Source organism: Rhinatrema bivittatum, chromosome 3 (assembly GCF_901001135.1).
Source record: "Rhinatrema bivittatum chromosome 3, aRhiBiv1.1, whole genome shotgun sequence".
NCBI classification, from domain to species: Eukaryota; Metazoa; Chordata; class Amphibia; order Gymnophiona; family Rhinatrematidae; genus Rhinatrema; species Rhinatrema bivittatum.
The window spans coordinates 217,358,659-217,379,203 of NC_042617.1; the positions used below are offsets into that span (position 1 = coordinate 217,358,659).

Here is a 20,545-nt window from a genome sequence, read left to right on the forward strand (position 1 = left end):
TACACATGAGACGCCTGCAATGGGGACTAAAACGTCAATGAAAACAACACTCACAACCGTTGACACAGAAGTTATCGTTGACCTCCGAGATGAGACGGGACATAACATGGTGACTCCTAGGCTCCACCCTGTCCAAGGGGGCATTATTCAGTTCCCCTCCTCACATCCCAGTCTTAACCACAGATGCGTCTCGCAAGGGATGGGGAGCACATCTCGAGATTTACGAAACCCAAGGGTTATGGACAATCTCCGAGCAGACCCTACAGATAGATTTATTGGAGCTCAGAGCAATTCAAAATGCGTTACAAGTGTTTCAGGACCACCTGAAAGGTCGCAAGGTCATGATATACATGGACAATCAAGTGATCAACAAATAGCCACTGATGCGAAGATAGGGCACGCAATCCTGCAATCTATATCCTCCTCTTCATGGTGACTGCCACACTATTAATGATCACGTACAACCATAGATATCATAAACAATGTGATCGGGAGCTTGGGACTCCCATGACAACATGGCTAATTCAGCACTGCTATCAACGGGGGAAAAAGCAAGTTTGCTAACCGTAAACGGTGTTTCCGTAGATAGGATGAATTAGCCATGCTGACCCGCCCTCCTCCCTGGCAGTCGCCATCTCTTCGACTATACTACTGCTTAATCACAGACTGAGGCGAATCTGTTACTTTCCTGCACATGAACACACGCGCAGCCGCAGAGACCAAAAATCTAATATCTGCTTATTAAAGCTCCGCCTCCCGGACCTGATTGACAGATCCCATGACAGCATGGCTAATTCATCCTGCTATCTACGGAAACATCGTTTACGGTAAGCAGACTTGCTTTTGCAAGACTCTTTCAGTGTTTAACGAAAAAATCAAAAAAGATCTAAAAATCTGGATGTTTACCAAAGCCTACCAACTCACCCAATGACTTTCAAACACCACTTACCCTCCTACGGATCCTATGCAAACATGTAGAGCCAATGCAAGAAAGTAATATAACACATAACCAAAACCTGTATAGTTTGACAACCGAACTACGTTTATAAAACCAACAATATCTAAGTTAACAATTACAAGAACTTTTTGGAAACTGTTAAACATCGAATCTTTGTAAGCTGTTGTGATGGTGAAACCGAACGACGGTATATAAAACTCGATAAATAAATAAATAAATCTCATCTGGGTGTGGTGCGTTTTCTGAAAGGAGCGAAGAATTTGCATCCTGTAGTCCATAGATTTTGTCCGTCTTGGAATCTTAACTTGGTCGTATGAGTACTGTGTGGTCCTCCCTTTGAACCTTTGCGGAGGGCCACTTTGAAGGATCTTACCTTGAAGGCGGTGTTCCTGGTGGTGATTTGCTCGGCGAGACATGCAGAAAGCCTTTTTTGCGAATTTCTGATAATGGGGCCTTGTTGCGGACAGTTCCTTCTTTTTTGCCCAAGGTAGTTTTGTCTTTTCATCTTAGCCAGATTGTGGAGCTGCTGGGGTTTTCTCACTTGATGCCCGATTCTCCTCATGTGAGGGAGCTTAATCTTTAGGATGTATGTCAGGTTCTCCTCAGATATCTGAGGTGGTCAATGGATTTTGGTGTTTGCACCATCTTTTTGTGGTGTCCAGTGAACCAAAGAAGGGTTGCAAAGGGACTAATAGTACAATTGCTCGTTGGTTGAAGGAGGCGATAGTTTCAGCCTATATTAGTAAAGGTCGGTCGACTCCCTGAGGGATTGCGTGTACATTCTACTAGGGCAAAGGCAGCTTCCTGGGTGGAGTGTCAGTGTCTCCGCAGGAGATTTGTTGATCCTCTTTGCACACTTTTACCAGGCATTACCGTTTGGATGTCAGGGCCCCAGAGGAGGGCTCTCCTGGTGAGTGTACTGCGTGCAAGTCTTTCGGGATACCAGCCAGGTTAGAGGGACTTGGGTACATCCCACTTATCTGGACTGATCTGGGGTATGAACAGGAAAAGAAAATTGGTTCTTACCTGCTAAGATAGCACTACAGCCCTGATTATATGGTATTATTTATTTATTTGATAATACTCAGTCCTGAGTACACATTATTATTATTATTATAATCCTGAGTATATGACCTGATATTATTCTCTGAGTTAGCCATGCCTTTGGCTATTCCTCCTCCCAGTTCAAGTGCCCCTGTTTTATTGTAACTTTTGATCACCTTGCTCTCTTCACCTATTGTTCATGTTGATGTTAATGTTATTGTTATTGCACCATTGTTTCCTGTAAACCGATACGATATGATTGGTATCATGAATGTCTGTATATAAAAGCCCTAAATAAATAAAAATAAATAAATAAATTCTTGGAATACCACAGATCAGTCCAGAATCCCGGCCCATTATAATGCTTTTCGAAAGACCTCTTCTGATTCTGGATGCTCCTGAGGATTCAGACTTAAGTTGTGTGCTGCAGAATAATACTATATGTAGCTCTCACTTGTTTGAGATTCAAATTTCTTTATCTTGCCCCTACTTCAGGGGTCAATTTGGTTGGGAGTTTGCAACTTGTGCCTCAGCTTTTTTAGAGGAAGAGATGCTGGAGGTTGTGGTTAGATATCTTGGCGTGGGTACAGGTCAATACTGAGGGACTGCAGGTGGCACTCTTGGATAAGTAGCTGGATGTCTAACCTGTAGGCCAGTTAGGCCTACAATTAGCCAGCCTTATGCAGCTGCTTAAGTTTAGGGTGAATAGATTAGGTGGCACTTTTTTCTTGCTGCATAGAAGGGACAGGTTCTGCTGCTAACTGTAGCTGCATCACTTGGCCACTACCTAGCCTAATGATTATGGACCTCAATGTAGTTGCAGCCTGCTAGTACACTTGTTTCCATGACTTTATAAATAATGTTTGCCAATAAGGGACATTTAACAGCACAGAGCTCAGATTTTGCTAATAGCTATCTACAGATCAACAACCAAAGACAGTGCAGGGGTAGTAGGGAGTATGAGGAAGTCTGCCTTGTCCTAAGCAACAGCAGACCTCCTCACTTTCTGCTCTTAGGCAGTGTGGACTCTCTATCCTCCACACCTAAGAACATAAGAAAATGCCATACTGGGTCAGACCAAGGGTCCATCAAGCCCAGCATCCTGTTTCCAACAGTGGCCAATCCAGGCCATAAGAACCTGGCAAGTACCCAAAAACTAAGTCTATTCCATGTAACCATTGCTAATGGCAGTGGCTATTCTCTAAGTGAACTTAATAGCAGGTAATAGACTTCTCCTCCAAGAACTTATCCAGTCCTTTTTTAAACACAGCTATACTAACTGCACTAACCACATCCTCTGGCAACAAATTCCAGAGTTTAATTATGCATTCAGTAAAAAAGAACTTTCTCCGATTAGTTTTAAATGTGCCACATGCTAACTTCATGGAGTGCCCCTTAGTCTTTCTATTATCTGAAAGAGTAAATAACCGATTCACATCTACCCATTCCAGACCTCTCATGATTTTAAACACCTCTATCATATCCCCCCTCAGCAGTCTCTTCTCCAAGCTGAAAAGTCCTAACCTCTTTAGTCTTTCCTCATAGGGGAGCTGTTCCATTCCCCTTATCATTTTGGTTGCCCTTCTCTGTACCTTCTCCATCGCAATTATATCTTTTTTGAGATGCGGCAACCAGAATTATACACAGTATTCAAGGTGCGGTCTCACCATGGAGCGATACAGAGGCATTATGACATTTTCCGTTTTATTCACCATTCCCTTTCTAATAATTCCCAACATTCTGTTTGCTTTTTTGACTGCCGCAGCACACTGAACTGACTATTTCAATGTGTTGCTCATCTTTCTTTGCCTTGAGCAGTCCAGAACATTTTGATTCCAACTAGAAAGCCATTTATCAGAAAGAGCTCTGCCTTGAAATGTATTGAATCTTTCCAGTGGTGCCAACTCAAAAACTTGGACCTATTTTCTTGCAAACCCAAGCACTTGATAATATACTTGCTTCTACTTTCTGCCTCACCACATTAGTCAATGAATGTACATATCAGAACCTTAGCAGCTTACCATGTTCAAGTGCACACTGAACTGATCTCTGTTCATCAGTTTAGCTTGTGCTACAATTAAGCCCCTGGTATGAAAACCTCTACTTGCGTGGGACTTGCATTTTGTTCTTCTCAGTTCATGAAGCCATTTTTCGGTCCACTATAGATGGTTCTTTCTTAAATTTCTGACCTGGAAAGTAGCATTCCTCATCGCAGTTACCTCAGCTACAAGAGTTGTCAAGCGCCAAGCTTATGCCTACTATACACCATACATGTGGTTCTTCTATGATAAGGTAATCCTTCCCACTCACTCCAAATTTTTACCAAAGGTTTTCTCAGCTTTCCAGATCTATCATTTTTCCAGGACTGAATGTCCATGAAGGAGAAAGAGCCCTTCATACCTTAGATTATGAGAGCCTTCACCTAGTATAAGAAGAATTCAACCAATCACCAGTATTTGCATTTATTCATTACATGTGCCCCTAACAGACTTGGTGTCACAGTCGCCGAATGTACATTGTCTACCTGGTTATCGTAATGCATTCCGCGCTGCAACACCTTAACAGGATTGCAGATCACAGATTTGGTCGAAGCTCATTAAGTCAGAGTTGTGGCTTCTACCATTGCTCAACTTAGAGAAGTACACCTCGGGGACATTTGTAAAACTGCAGCTTAGTCATCAGCTCACATCTTTACATCCCATTGCTGTCTGGACAACCTCTCAAGAACTGACAATAAACTCAGACAAGCAATTTTGCGTAACTTGTTCTCGCAGTAGTCTGTTCTCCACTTTGAGATCTGGGTTGCTTGTTCAGTAATTGCTCCACTGCAACCCTCAGCTTGAGACTCCCCATAGGTAGTGGCTTATTCAGCCTGCTTATCAATGGGAAATGCATGCTTGCTCACCTTAAATAGTTTTCTGTAGACAAACAGAATGAATTAGCCATGGAATATTCGCCTGCTTCCCTGGAGAGTCAACTACCCAGTATGGCATATCTTATTTATTTTTATTTTATTTTTAAACTTTTATAGATCGTCGTATAAGTATGGACTATCACAACTGTTCTTAGATTTAGTTATGAAATAGACTGAGGAGGCTCATGAGGCAATGCCCAAGTGGGGGAACTCCTGCATATGCTCAGTAGAACTGAAAGCACTAGTAGCTAGAAGAGATGAGTCCGTTTGGTGTGGATGAAATTAACCTACATATAATGGCTAACTGATCTTGCTATCTACAGAAAACACCATTTACGGTGAGCAAACATGCTTTACTTTTTATTCTAGCCAAGGACATATATAAGCTGCTAGCATTTCTGACTGATTATATTCTTACTATTTTTCATCAAACAGTAACTGGATAGCATTTTGTGGCCAATAGATTTTGAGGATTTATCCATCTTTTCATTTGTTTCAGGAGGGGACACATGGAGAGGCTCGTTTGCCGCCTCACCACTCAGGATATGTTTCTTAAAATAAAAATGAATTTCCTAGCGTGTAGCCAGATAGACTCAGGACCAATGGGTATTGTGCTCTCCTGATAGCAGATGGGAGACTGAGTTAGATTTCAAAGCTGACGTCAGCTTACATATACCCGTGCAGCATGCTTAGCTCTTCAGTATTTCTCCGTCTCCCATAGCAGATGCGGACACTATCCAAAAGAGAATAATGTAACATTTACAAGAAAGAAGAAAGAAAATTTACCTTTAAGAAGAGAGACCCGCTTCTCCTGTGGTGAAACCTAACTGTCCCTCCCCCCAGTCGGGACTTTCCTGAGGTCGATTCGATATCCCTCAGAGGTGATCCTTAGTCTGCCGGCTGATTCCGGCGTGGACGTAGCCCCCAGGGTGGCTGAAAGGCATCGGGTGCAGATTCGAGCACGGCAGTGAAGGTATTTCCCTCTTCCCCCCCCCCCCCCCCCCCCCGCAGCTGGAGACCGCATGGCATGCGACCGGTAAGCATCGAGAACAGGTAAGGTAGAAACTTTTACTTCTAAGTCTCCGGTCTCCAAGGCTCAAATGGCCGTACCGACCTTTCTCCGAGGTTTAAATCGGGTTGAGCAGCCTCCCTCTGGCTAGGCCCCGATCTGGTGCGAAGGTCCACACACATGGAGACCCTCCAGGGGGTTTGCCATTTTGTCGCTGGGGTCGTCGGCGCCATCTTCCCCCCCCTCGCCGTTGGCACATGCGGAGCAGGCCAGAAGCCTGAGGCTCCTAACTTGAGCGCGTCCGTATGGATACACGTTTAACTGCGCGAGTTGTGAGCACAGTAGCGTGCACAACTAGGCTGCACGCATAACTGTGCCACGCACACAAAGCCCACCGCCTGCACGCACAACTTGTGCGCACATACTGTGCATAACTTCTCTGCTCTCGACACGCACAACTAAGAGCATCCGCGTACATAACTCTCGTACGGACGAGTTTTTAAGCCCGACACGCGTACAAACAATGGCACCACCATCCAAGAAGGCCAAGGGAACCATTTCTTTGCCTAGCCTGTCACTTGAGAGCTGTGCAGCCTGAATTAGAATCCCTCCTGTGCGAACAGAACCAGGGAGAACCAAATCAAGACCTCCCACAGCCAGGAAAGGGATCCGGAACCACTGATGATGGCACCCCGGACCTAATTGTCCAACTCGGCACCCCCACAGGAATGTTCCTCCGGGGCTTCCACTACAATCCCTCCTGGTATCAACATGGACCCAGGAACCTTCTCCTGGGTGGAATTTTTCAAAGGGCTGCAAACCTTTGTCCAGGCACAACCAGCCCTGGCTGTCCACTTGTCTCAAACTCTGCTGGAAGCACAAGCCCTTCCCAGCACCTCCCGAGGCTCTCGAGACATGCCTCTCCTAACCAAAAGCATCCCGGATGGGGATCCAGACACCTCAGATGAGGAAACTAACTCCCTGGAAGAAGGGGAAATCCCCCCAGGGATGGAGCCATACCAGACCATGCTCTGATTCTTCCACAAGGACGAATTACCAGCCCTCGTGTCCCAAACTATGAAGACACTGGGTCTCCCAGGCACGGAACCTACATCGGAACCAAAAAAAGAATCTCATGTTGGTGTACCTCCGTAAAGCCTCATGTTTTTTTCCTATGGTGGAGCCCATCAAGGAACTGATTGATCTGGAATGGAATGCTCCAGAGGCCAGTTTTAAAGGGGGACGGGCACTAGAAGCCCTATACCCACTGGAGCCCACAGCCAAGGAACTTCTACACTTCCCTAAAGTGGACGCTATGATCTGTGCAGTCCCAAAACGTACCACAATCCCTGTGGAGGGAGGAGCGGCACTGAAGGATGCCCAAGACAGGCTGGAAGCCATCCTTAAGTAGTCCTTTGATGTTTCAGCAATGATGCTAGAAAATTGCCTCCTGCTGCGCCTTGGTGGCACATTCCTGTTTGATCCTCTCCTGAGATGCTACCACGCTCGGAGAAGCGATGGAACCTGCGGTCTCCTTTCTCACCGATGCTACTGCAGACCTCGTGTTCACATCATCCAAGGGTGTCACCGCCGCCGCAGCCAGAAGACAATTATGGCTCCGAAATTGGTCGGCTGACGCAACTTCCAAAGCGAACCTCACAAAAATGCCTTTTAAAGGATCTCTCCTGTTCGGGAGCGAACTGGAGAAGTTAGCCAACAAACGGGATGAATCTCCAGTACCCCGATTACTTGAAGACAGGAACAAAAGAGCATGGCGCTCCTACCCCAGAAGAACCAAGGGTAGAGGATTGCAGTATTTTAAATCTTACAAGAACACACAATCCCTAGCACCTCGTTCTTCAGGAAGGTCTCAGTCCTTTTGGAACAGGCACATTAAGAGAGGAGCAAGCTCAGATCACCGTGCCACTCCCACTCCAAGAGACTGGCAGTGGAAACCACACTAGCAAGACTTCTCAGCCTGAAGGCAATAGCTCCGGTGCCCACGTCTCAACAAAATACTGGCCACTATTCCATCTATTTTATCGTTCCCAAGAAAGAAGGAACATTCCAGCCTATCCTGGACCTCAAGGCCGTCAACCGTTACCAGAAGGTACCACACTTCTGCATAGAAACCCTACACTCCGTTATAGTGGCAGTACAACCAGGAGAATTCTTAACCTCCCTGGACCTATACGAAGCCTACCTTCACATCCCGGTCCTTCAGGACCACCAGCGTTTCCTACGCTTTGCAATACTGGGCAATCCTTACCAATTTCGAGCGCTCCACTTCAGACTAACTACTGCTCCCAGAACCTTCACCAAAATTATGGTGGTAGTAGCGCCAGCACTGAGAAAAGGAGTCCTGGTAAATCCTTACTTGGACGATTGGCTGATCAGAGCAAAGTCTCCGGAGCAGAGTCGCCACGCGACCACATGAGTCAAGAACCTACTACAAGAACTCGGGTGGGTCGTGAACACAGCCAAGAGCTGCCTACAGCCCTCCCAATCACTAGACTACCTGGGAGTCTGGTTTGATACCAAGCAGGACAAAGGTCTACCTTCCCCCTCCAAGGAGAAGGAAACTGATGGGTCAATTACAAAAACTGTTGACCTCTGTTCGCCCAAGGTATGGAACTACCTTCAAGTCCTTGGGCTCATGACATTAACTCTGGAAGTCGTTCCATGGGCAAGGGTCCATATGCGAAACCTGTTGAACTCAGCTTGCCCTGAGGTATGGGACTACATTCAAGTCCTCGGCCTCATGACATCAACTCCGGAAGTTGTTCTGTGGGCAAGGGCCCATATGCGACCACTACAACATTCCCTACTGTCACGATGGAATCCAGCGTCCCAGAACTACTCAATTCTCCTCCAGCTACCGACAGAGGTTCGGCCTCAGCTTCAATGGTGGCTACAGGAAGAACACCTAAGCAGAGGCGCAAACCTATCCCCACCAAACTGGATCTTGCTCACCAAGGACACGAGTCTGCGAGGGTGGGGAGCCCACTGTCAGGAGCTAACAGCCCAGGGACAATAGAACAAAGAAGAGGCGGAATGGACCATAAACCACCTGGAAGCTCGAGCGGTCAGACTAGCCTGCCTGTGATTCAGCCACAGACTCCGAGGCGAGTCTGTGATAGTCATGTCAGACAACCCTGGCCTACATCAACCCCCAGGGAGGAACCAAGAGCCAGCAGGTGTCTCTGGAAATAGACCCTCTCATGGAATGGGCGGAAACTAACCTGCAAGGGATTTCGGTCTCCCACATCGTGGGAAAAGACAACATCTCAGCGGATTATCTCAGCAGAGAGAGCCTAGATTCTGGGGAATGATTGCTGGCGCACACAGCCTTCCAGCTGATAGTGAATTGATGGGGTCCCCCAGCCATGGACCTCCTAGCAAATCATTGCAGTACCCAAGTCCCCAGATTTTTCAGCTGCTGACGAGAACCACAATCTCAAGGAATCGATGCTCTCGTCCAGAACTGGCCATAGGAAGACCTCCTGTACACCTTCCCACCCTGGCCGCTAGTGGGCAGGGTCATTCACAAGATAGAGTACCACATGGGGACTAGTCCTACTAGTCGCCCTGGATTGGCCAAGAAGACCATGGTACGTGGACATGCGAAGACTATTGGCAGGGAATCCTCTGCGTCTACTGCTACACAGGGCCCTTCTTCAGCAGGGACCGATCTCCCACGAAGACCCAGTTCGATTCTCTCTTACGGTATGAGAGGACTAACCTAAGGAAGCGTGGCTACTCAAAAGCCGTGATTGACATCTTGCTCCGAGCACGCAAGTTCTCCACATCTCTGTCTTACATACGGATCTGGAGAGTATTTGAAGCCTGGTGTGAAGACCGCGCCCTCCTTCCAAGGACAGCCAAGTTTCCTACGATCCTAGAATTTCTACAGGACGGCATGCAGAAGGGGTTGTCCCTCACTCCCTCAAGGTTCAAGTTGCAGCACTGGCCTGTTTCAGTTCCAAAGTGGACGGTATCAGACTATCAGCTCATTCTAATGTGTCTCGCTACCTGAAAGGAGTCAAACAACTCCGGCCACCACTGAAGTGGTGCCTCTATGAAACCTCAACCTAGTACTAGACTTCCTAGCAGGGGAATCCTTCAGACCAACAAGCAGTCTGTCTCTACGCCTCTTGACCTTAAAGACAGCATTCTTGATCGCAATATGCTCAGCTCGGCACATCTCCGAACTTCAAGCATTATCTTGTCGAGAACCGTTCCTCAGGTTCACCCCAGGCACCATACAGCTGTGTACGGTACCATCCTTCCTTCTGAAAGTGGTTTCCCAGTTCCATATGGACCAGACCATATCCTTACCATCACCAGATGAACACAGGGATTCGGAAGACTCACACCTCCTTCGCCACTTGAATGTTGGCAGAATCCTAGTCCGATATCTGAAGAGATCGGAATCCTTGCGCAAAACTGATCACTTGTTCGTTCTTCACAGCGGGAAGAAACAAGGGGAAGTAGCATCGCGGGCGACCATAGTCCGCTGGATCAAAGAAGTAATTAATGCAGCCTACATAGAGGCAGGAAAACCACTACTTCTACAAGTCAAGGAGCATTCTACAAGGGTCCAGGCAGTCTCCTGGGCTGAAACCAGGCTGCTTTCGCCAGCTGAGATCTGTCGGGAGGCGACATGGCCCTCCCTACACACCTTTTCCAGGTTCTACCGCCTGGATGTCCAGGCCAGGAAGGATACAGCCTTCGCAAGGGCAGCACTAAGTGGGCCACGGGCAGACTCCCACCCGGTAGGAGTAGCTTTTGTACATCCCATTAGTCCTGAGTCCATCTGGCTACACGCTAGGAAATGGAGAAATTACTTACCTGATAATTTTGTTTTCCTTAGTGTAGACAGATGGACTCCACATCCCGCTCATGGCTGCTCCAGAAATAGAGAACCTCTGATATCAAATCTCGAGACTGTATGGATAAGTCACGGCCTACCTTTATGTTAAGACACCCGCAGTTAACTAGGTGTCTGCGTTTGTTTCAGTGCTCCGGCGGGTCTCCAGTACCAAAAAGGTCTTATATATATATAATCAGTTGAACCAGTTCAAGGTTAATCAAGTGTACTCAAGTGTAATCAAGTATTAAGCAACATATATTCACACTGGCTTTTCGAAGAGAATACTGAAGAGCTAAGTACGCTGCACGGGTATATGTAGGCTGACGTCAGCTTTGAAATCTGACTCCATCTCCCATCTGCTATCAGGAGAGCACAATACCCATTGGTCCTGAGTCCATCTGCCTACATTAAGGAAAACAAAATTATCAGGTAAGTAATTTCTCCATTAAATAAATTCTTTTGTGCAGTTATTACTGAACTTTTATTTAGTGTGGTTGAGAGTTGAGGTAGGGAAACCTTATACAAATAAGGGTGCTATAAGAAATCATTTACCATAGGAGGGCAATAGAGTAGTGCTTTTCTGATGCAGAACTCCTCTGCAAACCCTGCCATTTTAAATCTATTGCAAATGCCTCCATGTTGACAAGGTTTTTGTGTCTCTTTCAGGCATGTTTCCCAAAGACCATCAGATGACACACAAGCCTTTGTTAGTGATGTTGCCTACAAAATGGAGCTTGTCCAGATAGAAAACATGGTATTAAGCCCAGGAGTCCTTATTGCAGCCGTCCTTTTGCAAAATTTGCCAGGCATGGACTATGATGTGCTAATTGAGAAGACACTGTGGCTGAGAGGCATAACCCTTTCTTTTGGAGGATTTCTTCAATGGCCTGGTATGCCAAAAAAATAAATACTTGTCAGACTTGCTAGTATGTACTGAAATGAGAAATCGCAGGGAGGGGAATGTGACTGCAATGTGTGTCTACTTGTTTTTTTTTTTTCAATGTAATGTTCAATCGCATTATTTTAGAACTCTCAAGAAGATTTCAGGATGATAAAACAAAACATAATATTTTACGATGTTGCATACAAAATTTCTGACATTTTTTTTCAGTGACTTGAGGCTTATTGCTTTCAGGTAATCTGTCTGCCAGCAAAGTGATCAGGTCCAGCCTCGCTGTACATGCAAATCTGATGAGCCTTGTTGAGGGCCGTGTCATTCTGCTGGGAAGAGGGAAAGAAGAGGAAGGGTTGACAGAGGAGCTAGTGTTTCAATGGTCTGTCTCTGTACTGATGTGCGCCTCCTATAGAAACCAGGTGGTGAATGTTTTTGTACGCCCAGCGCTGGTGGCAGTCGCTTCCCAGATGGCACAGAGTTCTAGCAAGGGTAAGGTTAATGTTTTCTTTTCCCAGCCTTTAATTTTAATTTTCTCACAGAAGGTTCCAACTATTAAGAGGGTAGGATGTAAAGAAGAATTTAGTTGAGTGGTATTTTGATCATATTGGCTGAATGGTGTGCTGACTGATTTTCCTTTCTATTATGTAAAATTGTTTTTGTCTAAAGTGCCACATATATTTTTGGGAAAATAACACTCCTTTGACAGATCATGGTTATGGCACTGGCTATTATGAAGCTATAAAAACATGCAGCAAGACTAGACTGGGAGAAATTTACCTTACCTTTTATTCCTATGTCTAGGAGCTGACATTTCTTTGTACCTAGTCCATTGTTTCTACTCCAAGTCACAGACCAATGGCAACTGTGGACTACAGATTAGTCACAATCAACAGTTATCATGTTTTTCATTGAGATATGCAAGATTTTGTACCACCTCAGGAGCCTACGACCACAGCATCTTATAAAGTCTCAGAACCTTAATTGGGGTCAGTAGTATAACAGGTGGGATTCTTACCAGACTCATTTGGATAGGTGGTATCAACAAATCTGCATTCACTTTTGTTCTTAGTCCTACTTACTCCCCGTTCCTCCCTGGAAATGAATGGGAGAATGCCACCCAAGCCTCACTCATCTACATCATCGGAAATGGTCTTAACCATACCGTTAGTTGTCTTCATTTTTTCTACACCGCTCTGTATTTATAAAATTCTTTTAACTTGCTTGTTCCTGGGGTGGTTCACAGCGGCTTAGAGAGATAATGAATAAAAAAACGTTCTCATAGGACAAGCAGGATGGTAGTCCTCACATAGGGGTGACATCACAAGAAGGAGCCCAATCACGGAACACTTCTGTCAAAGTTTCCAGAACTTTGACTGGCCCCTACTGGGCATGCCTAGCATGGCACTAACCCTGCAGCCAGCAGGGGTCCCCCTTCAGTCTTTCTTTTTTCCGCGCAGCAGTAGCCACGCGGTTAAGGAGCTCTGTAGAGATTCCTGACAGGAATTTTCCTCACGGAATTACTAAAATTTAATTTACCCCACGGGGTCCCTCCCTCAACTTTTTCAAGCTACGGTACTCCGGTAAGTTTTTTTTACCCGTTTTCCGTCGACTACCGTCTAGTTTGGCCCTCGCGGCCTACTGGCCGTCGACTGTACCTCGGCTCAATTTTTTCATGGCCATGGCGTCGGGGTTCCGCCGGTGCCCAGACTGTAATCCCACCATGTCCATCACATACCCTCACAAAGTCTGTGTAATGTGTCTTGGAAGTGAGCACGATGTCCTAACCTGTACCAAATGTGCCCTTTTGACACCAAAAGGTCGCAAGGCTAGAATGGAGAAGATGGAGCTTCTCTTCCGTGCTCCAATCCCAACGCCGTCCACTGCATCGACGTCAGAACTGGCACTGTCAACTTCGCACCAGCATTGACTTCCGGCCGGTGACCGTCCGGCATCGACGACTTTTCGGCCTTTGACACCCTCTACTCCCCCTCAGGACCAAGGGGATCGTAGAGATAAACATTGCCACCAGCATCGAAAGTCTCGGACCATCGAGGGAGCGAAATCATCAACATCGCCATCGTCCGAGCCGCCGTCGAAGAAACCCCATCCAGAAAGGCATCGACCTTTTCGGCGACCGGGTCACCGAAGCAATCCTGTCCCGACAGGGTATCGGGAGCCACGACTCCGCCTTTAACGGTGGAATAGAACATGTAAATATGAATCAGTTATTTACTCTTTCAAAAAATACAAAGACTAGAGAACTCCCAAGAATTAGTGAGTAGCACATTTAAAACAAATCTGAGACAATCCTTTTTCACTCAGTGCACAATTAGGCTCTGGAAGTCATTGTCAGAGAATGTAGTAAAGGCAGCATAGCTGGCTTAAAAAAAATGGTTTGGACAGGTTCCTGGGAGAGAAGTATATTAACTGTAATTAACCAGGTAAACTTGGGGAAAGCCACTACGTATGCCCTTTTCATTAGCAACATGGAATCTATCTACTGTTTGGAATCTTACCAGGTACTTGTGACCTCAATTGGCCACTTTTGAAAACAGGATACTGGGCAGTATGGCATGTTCTAAGCTTGTCTGAATCCAGATTGGCAAGGATCTAGTCATTTTCTCTCTGACAGCCAGTTATTTACTTGTTTGCACTATTCTGGTTTCTCCAGAAATGCAATGGGCAGTAGTTTTCAGGTTTGTATGCATCCCGGATGACCTTTTTGTAATGGCTGAGCTACGGCTTTTTTTCAGATCTATAGGTAGCAATTCCTCAGAGAGAGGCTAGTTTGTATTTTGGATGCCTAGGTTATGAAGCAGACTGTCGGGCATAGGGTGTCCAGAATTTTATTAAAACCCTTTTCAGTGAGTTGGGTAAATGAGTCTCATATCTTTAATATACTCAGAGGAGCCAAGCTTGTCTGTCTAGAAATGGACACTCTTAAACCACTGAAGCCCCCTGCAGCAGTACCCATTGCTGATTCATAATGTGCCTTAGACTTCAAGATCTAGTGACATGTTGATTCCCAGTGATATAGCGTATATGCACTAATGAACATGGTATATTGTTTCTCTGTAAAAGTAGGTACTATTAAGTGATCATTAACCTCTTTGAAGAAACTTTCTATTTTGTAAACAATGGTAGATTTTTTTTGTTTCAAACTTTTTATTTGCAGTTCAAGAACCATAAATGATTAAATAAGCAAAAAATTGCCCAAAGATGTGATGGTTCTGCACACCAATTGCAGTTTCCTTGTGCTCTTCATTTGAATGACCACTCCAGTAGAAAATATATCCAGCAGCCATTTTTTTTCAGCTGGCCTTTCCTAGCTGGTTGTTTCACTGACAGCAGATGTATCAATGCTATAATTACCTAATTTTTTGTCTTCAGAGGCTATTTTTCTTTCAGGCTTCTTAGTTATCCTAAAAAATTCTTATGGTCATGTTCCTATGTTAGTTTCCTTTTTTTTGTCTGTATATCAATTGCATTAAAAGGATGCAGTCACCAGTAACTGTAGCAGGCAATTTTTGGAACATCTTTTCTTGTTCCATCCCCATTCTCTGGGATGAGCAAAACAAGGGGCTACCCAGGATACTGCCAAACAGATCAATGAAAAGCGACCAAAGTCCAAATATGCTTATATGAAGATTCACAACTGCTGCTTTGCTGATTATCCATCACCTCAGAACTCTATTGAAACACAGGAAATAAATTGGCACCTCAGCCCCTTTTATCTATTTCCTATAGCAAGAGCATTTTGAAAACTGGAGATGAATTTTGTTGCATGTGATACTTAGGTTGTCTATACTGATGACCTAACTGTCCCCCATTATTTTAATGCAGTGCCTTGCTAGCTGGGTTAGACAGCATATCTAAGTCTACATTGTAGACTGTTTTAACCTACATTGTAGACTGTTTTAACCTACTTTTACTTCTGAACTGGCACAGTGTGCCAAGGTGTGACTGCTGCCATGTTCAAGGAACTACTTGGAGTCATAGGTGAGTTATATAAGGCAGTGAGAACCAGCACTGGATGAACCCTGAGCAAAAAGGTGGTATATCTTTTGTGTCACCATACACCCAATATGCAATTAACCCCTGTTATATGGCTAAATTACAAATTAAGTTTTGTGTTCTGGCCTACTGAAGTTTCCCACTGTTTATTGTATTTATTTAATAAACTGCTTTTTCATATATAAAAAAATATATCTTATAAAGAACCTAATTGAATCTTGAAGAATAAAGCAATATATATATATATATAATTCCCTAGAAACTCTCGTCATAAGACAGAATTTTCTTAAGTAGGATGATGAGTGTTGTAAGCAGTCCCAAAGAGTAACAGTGTTACTTAAATGTGGTTTCCCATGGATTTTTGGGGTGCTACCACAAATGGAGTCAGTTATCTGAATATTTTAGGAAAAATTGTCTGTGCCTCCAATACTTTAATATAAACATTTAAATGTCTTATTTGGCACAGCGCTTTGGTTCACTTCAATACCTGTTGAAGGACGTTACAAAAACATGTGGAACAGTAGCCATTCCTGCAAAAATCAATTGTGCTTTGAATGAGAAGATTCTAAGAAAACTAAAATGTCATGGGATAGGAGGTAATGTCCTTTTGTGGATTGCAAGTTGGTTAAAAGACAAGAAATAGAGAGTTGGATTAAAATCAGTTTTCACAGTGGAAAAAGGTAAACAGTGGAGTGCCTCAGGGATCTATACTTGGACCGGTGCTTTTTTAGATATTTCTACAATGAGTGAGGTGATCAAATATGCGGATGATGCAAAATTATGCAGAGCAGTTAAATCTGAAGTGGATTGTGATGAATAGCAGGAGGACCTTGTGAGACTGGAAGATTGGGCTTCCAAATAGCAGATGAAATTTAATGTAGAGAAGTGCAAAGTGATGCATATAGGGAAAAATAACTCTTGCTATTATTATACAATGTTAGGTTACGACCCAGGAAAGAGATCTAGGCACATAGTGGATAATACATTGAAATCGTTGGCCCAGTGTGCTGTGGCGATCAAAAAAGCAAACAGAATGTTAGGAATTTATTTATTTATTTATTTATTTATTTAAAAGTATTTATATACCGCTTTATAAAAAATAAATTTTTTGTCAAAACGGTTTACATTAATTAAAATAAAATTTTAAAAGAACAATCAAATTAAAATAAATCAAAATAAATCAAAATCAAAATAAATCAAATCAAATCAAATCAAAATAAATCAAATCAAATCAAAATCAAAATAAATCAAAATCAAATTAAAATAAATCAAAATAAATCAAAATAAAATAAATCAAAAGAAAAATCAAATTAAAATAAATCAAAATAAATCAAATTAAAATAAATCAAAATACTGGCAATGCCCTCACCTGGATTCAATCGTACCTCCAAAATCGCTTCTTTATTGTTTTAGTGGACAACAATGAATCTGACCCCATCAGTCTCCCTCAAGGTGTGCCCCAAGGATCCTCTCTCTCTTCTACCCTCTTTAATATATACATGCTTCCCCTTACCACGCTTCTCACTAACCTTCACATCAAGCATTTCATATATGCTGACGATGTGCAACTCATTTTCCCATTCTCTGACTCTCTACAAACTGCGCTACAGAACTGGGAATCCTGTCTCTCCTCTATCAACCAACTCCTCAATGACATGCAGCTAGCTCTAAATCCCAACAAAACTGAACTATTAATCATATCTAACAGGCATCCGCTCCCAGACATTCCTTTTGCATACTCATCTACCACTTTCCCCCCGCACACTCGCAACCTAGGTGTCCTTATTGATAATCATCTCACCTTTAAACCATTCATTAAATCCATCCTAAAGGAATGCTACTTTAAGCTCCAAACGATAAAAAAACTCAGACCCCTGCTTCATTTCTCCGACTTCCGCACAGTTCTCCAGTCTATCATTTTGTCTAAAATAGACTATTGTAACGCTCTCTTCCTCGGCATCCCTGCAATACATACCAAGCCTTTACAACTTTTGCAAAACGCCGCCGCTAGGATTCTGTCAAACACAAGAAAAGAGACCATATTACCCCCACACTCATAGAACTACATTGGCTCCCAATAAAATCACGAATTCTTTATAAAGCACTCTCCATCATTCATAAAAGTCTGTTAAACTCCAACCTCAACTGGATCAACCCCCCCTCCTCCCCCGCACCTCCAACAGACCCACCCGCACAGCCCTTCAAGGGACCCTTCGTGCCCAACCCATCAAAACTTTCAAACTCTCCTCTACTATTAGCAGAGCTTTCTCCCTCGCCAGTCCCACCTTATGGAACTCCCTACCCCATGATATACGCCTAGAGACACATACACCCAAATTCAAAAAAAAACTGAAAACCTGGCTTTTCCAGCAAGCCTACTCCATATCCCCCCCCACCACTTAGAATTTCCCCTTTAGAGAATTCCTCTATAATATATACTCTTCGAGCTATGACTATGAATGCCTTCGATTTAAGACTAAGAATTTGCCTGCTGTTTTTTGTACTTTGAACTCTCCTATCTGTGTATATAGTTGGTTTACTCATATTGATTTATATTTATATCTAGTTTTCACCCCCCTGTTTAATGTACTCTATTGGTTATATGTAAGGGCCCCGCCCAAAAGTTAATCTTGTTCCGCTGTTATATGTAAGGGCTCCGCCCAAATGTTTTTGTTTTTTGTAAACCGATGCGATGTGTCAACGGATGTCGGTATAAAAGAGACCTTAAATAAATAAAATAAAATAAATAAAAATAAATCAAAATATACCAAAATTAGTCAATAGCTAGAAAATTCTGGCTTGAAAATAAATCAAATTAATTACTCAAAAATAAAAAATAAAGATTTGTTGCCATAGGACTTGCTATTGCAGGAAAAGAGGGGAGGGGAAAAGGGGGGCATGAAAAAAATGGAGACGTAACTAATATAGGAGGAATGAGGAAGTGGTAAAGGGGATGGAGGGGGTTGGGGGGGGAAAGAGTGAAGTGAGAATGATGAATGTGGCAATAGGGTGAATGAGTATTATATTTGGTCTTGAATTATTAAGAAGGGAATGGAAAATAAAATGGAGGATGTCATAATGCCTCTGTATCGCTCCATGGTGAGACAGCACCTTGAATTCTGTGTGCAGTTCTGGTCACCGCATCTCAAAAAGGATATAGCTGCAGTGGAGAAAGTGCAGAGAAGAACAACCAAAATAAGGGGCATGGAACGGCTGCCCTATGAGGAAAAACTAAAGAAGTTAGGGCTGTTCAGTTTGGAGATGACAACTGAGGGGGGGGGGTGTATGATAGAAGTCTACAAACAAGTTAATGTAAATTGCTTATTTACTCTCTCAGATAATAGGGGGCACCCCATGAAGTTAGCAAGTAGCTAATTTAAAACAAATCGAAGAAAATTCTTTTTCACTCAGCACATAGTTAAGCTCTGGAATTCATTGCCAGAGGATGTGGTTACAGCAGTTAGTGTAACTGGGTTTAAGAAAAGATTTGGATAAGTTTCTAGAGGATAAATCCATAAACTGCTATGACGGTAATTAATAGGCAATAGTAGCTTGTGATCTGTCTAATGTTTGGGTACTTGTGACTTGGATTGGCCACTGTTGGAAACATAATACTGGGCTTGATGGACCCTTGGTCTGACCCAGTATGGCATATCTTATGTTATGTTACGTTCTTATTACATAAACTTTACCATTCTTGATCATTACTATTACTTTTTACCTGTTCTTGATTACTACTTTTGCTTTGTACCTTGGTTGTCAGAAAATTATGCCCAGTTTCAACATATAAAGATTTTGTAGAACTTTTCACACAAAAAGAAGTAAAATATATAATTTTGGATCACGTGAAGCCTTACACGGAGCAAGATGTGACTTTTGTTGCTCCGTGTGCCTCTCGAACACAGTCGGCATTTTACATGTGCTAACTAACTTTTTCAAGGATTTGACTGTTCCGGGATCAGCTCTCTAGGTGCCCGGCGCATATTCCTGCGGCATGCCCACTCGCGGGGAGAATCAGAGAAACAGAAAAAAGGAGACCCCGCTCTAGTCAACAAAATGGCGGATGCTGCAGTGAAACCCTATCGGGTGCGGCAATAGTAGAGCTGCAGTTGGCAGTTGTAGCTGCACTAGAACCCGAATTTAAAAAGATCTTTGACAAGTTGGATAGTGCATCAGATAAACTGGCTGCATTCGATAATAGGCTGGGGGGAGCAGAGCAGAGAATATCCGCAAATCAGGACACGATAGCGAAGGCAACTTCGAGGCTTACAGCGGTGAAAGCGGCACCCAAAAATCAGGAGGACCGATTGGAGGACCTGGAGAACCGGTCCAGAAGAAACAACTTTAGGCCGGTGGGTCTACCAGAGACCCTGCCCGAGGCTAAACTGGCCGCCTTCCTGGAAGGCTGGAAAGCATCAGTTTGGCCTAAATCTTGAAAGGGGGTCGCTGCGAATTGAACGGGCGCACAGGGTAGGCGTGCGGCAGGAGCAATCGGAACGCCCGCGAGTAGTAATTGCAAGATTTCTGGACTTTGCTTACAAAGCGGATATTCTTAGGGAAACACGTGCAGGAAAACAGCTGACTTATGAGAGCAAAAACATTTTGGTCTTCCAGGACTATTCGGCCAAACTCCCGTTAACTAGAAAGGAGTTTCCCCCGCATGTTCGCGCCTTTATAAGTTGGGTCTGCGCCCGGCACTCCTATACCCTGCTCACCTTAGAGTTCATTTGCTAGAGGGGGTACAATGGATCTATACTTCCAGGGAAGTGTTGCAAATGGCAGACCAACTGGAACAGAAGAGCAAAGTCCAAGGATGATTGTGGTATTCATTTCTTGCG

The 20,545-nt window shown here is 44.0% G+C and overlaps 1 protein-coding gene across 2 annotated transcripts in view; it reads left to right on the forward strand.

The window, feature by feature from the left end:
• The window catches only part of GNPAT (glyceronephosphate O-acyltransferase), a 269,454-nt gene that overhangs the window by 125,137 nt on the left and 123,772 nt on the right, over positions 1 to 20,545 (forward strand). For both annotated transcript variants that reach the window (XM_029594197.1, XM_029594198.1), the window contains exons 9-10: positions 11,465 to 11,688; positions 11,934 to 12,182. In XM_029594197.1, the coding sequence (XP_029450057.1) occupies positions 11,465 to 11,688; positions 11,934 to 12,182 (473 nt within the window). The remainder of the gene's footprint in view (positions 1 to 11,464; positions 11,689 to 11,933; positions 12,183 to 20,545) is intronic.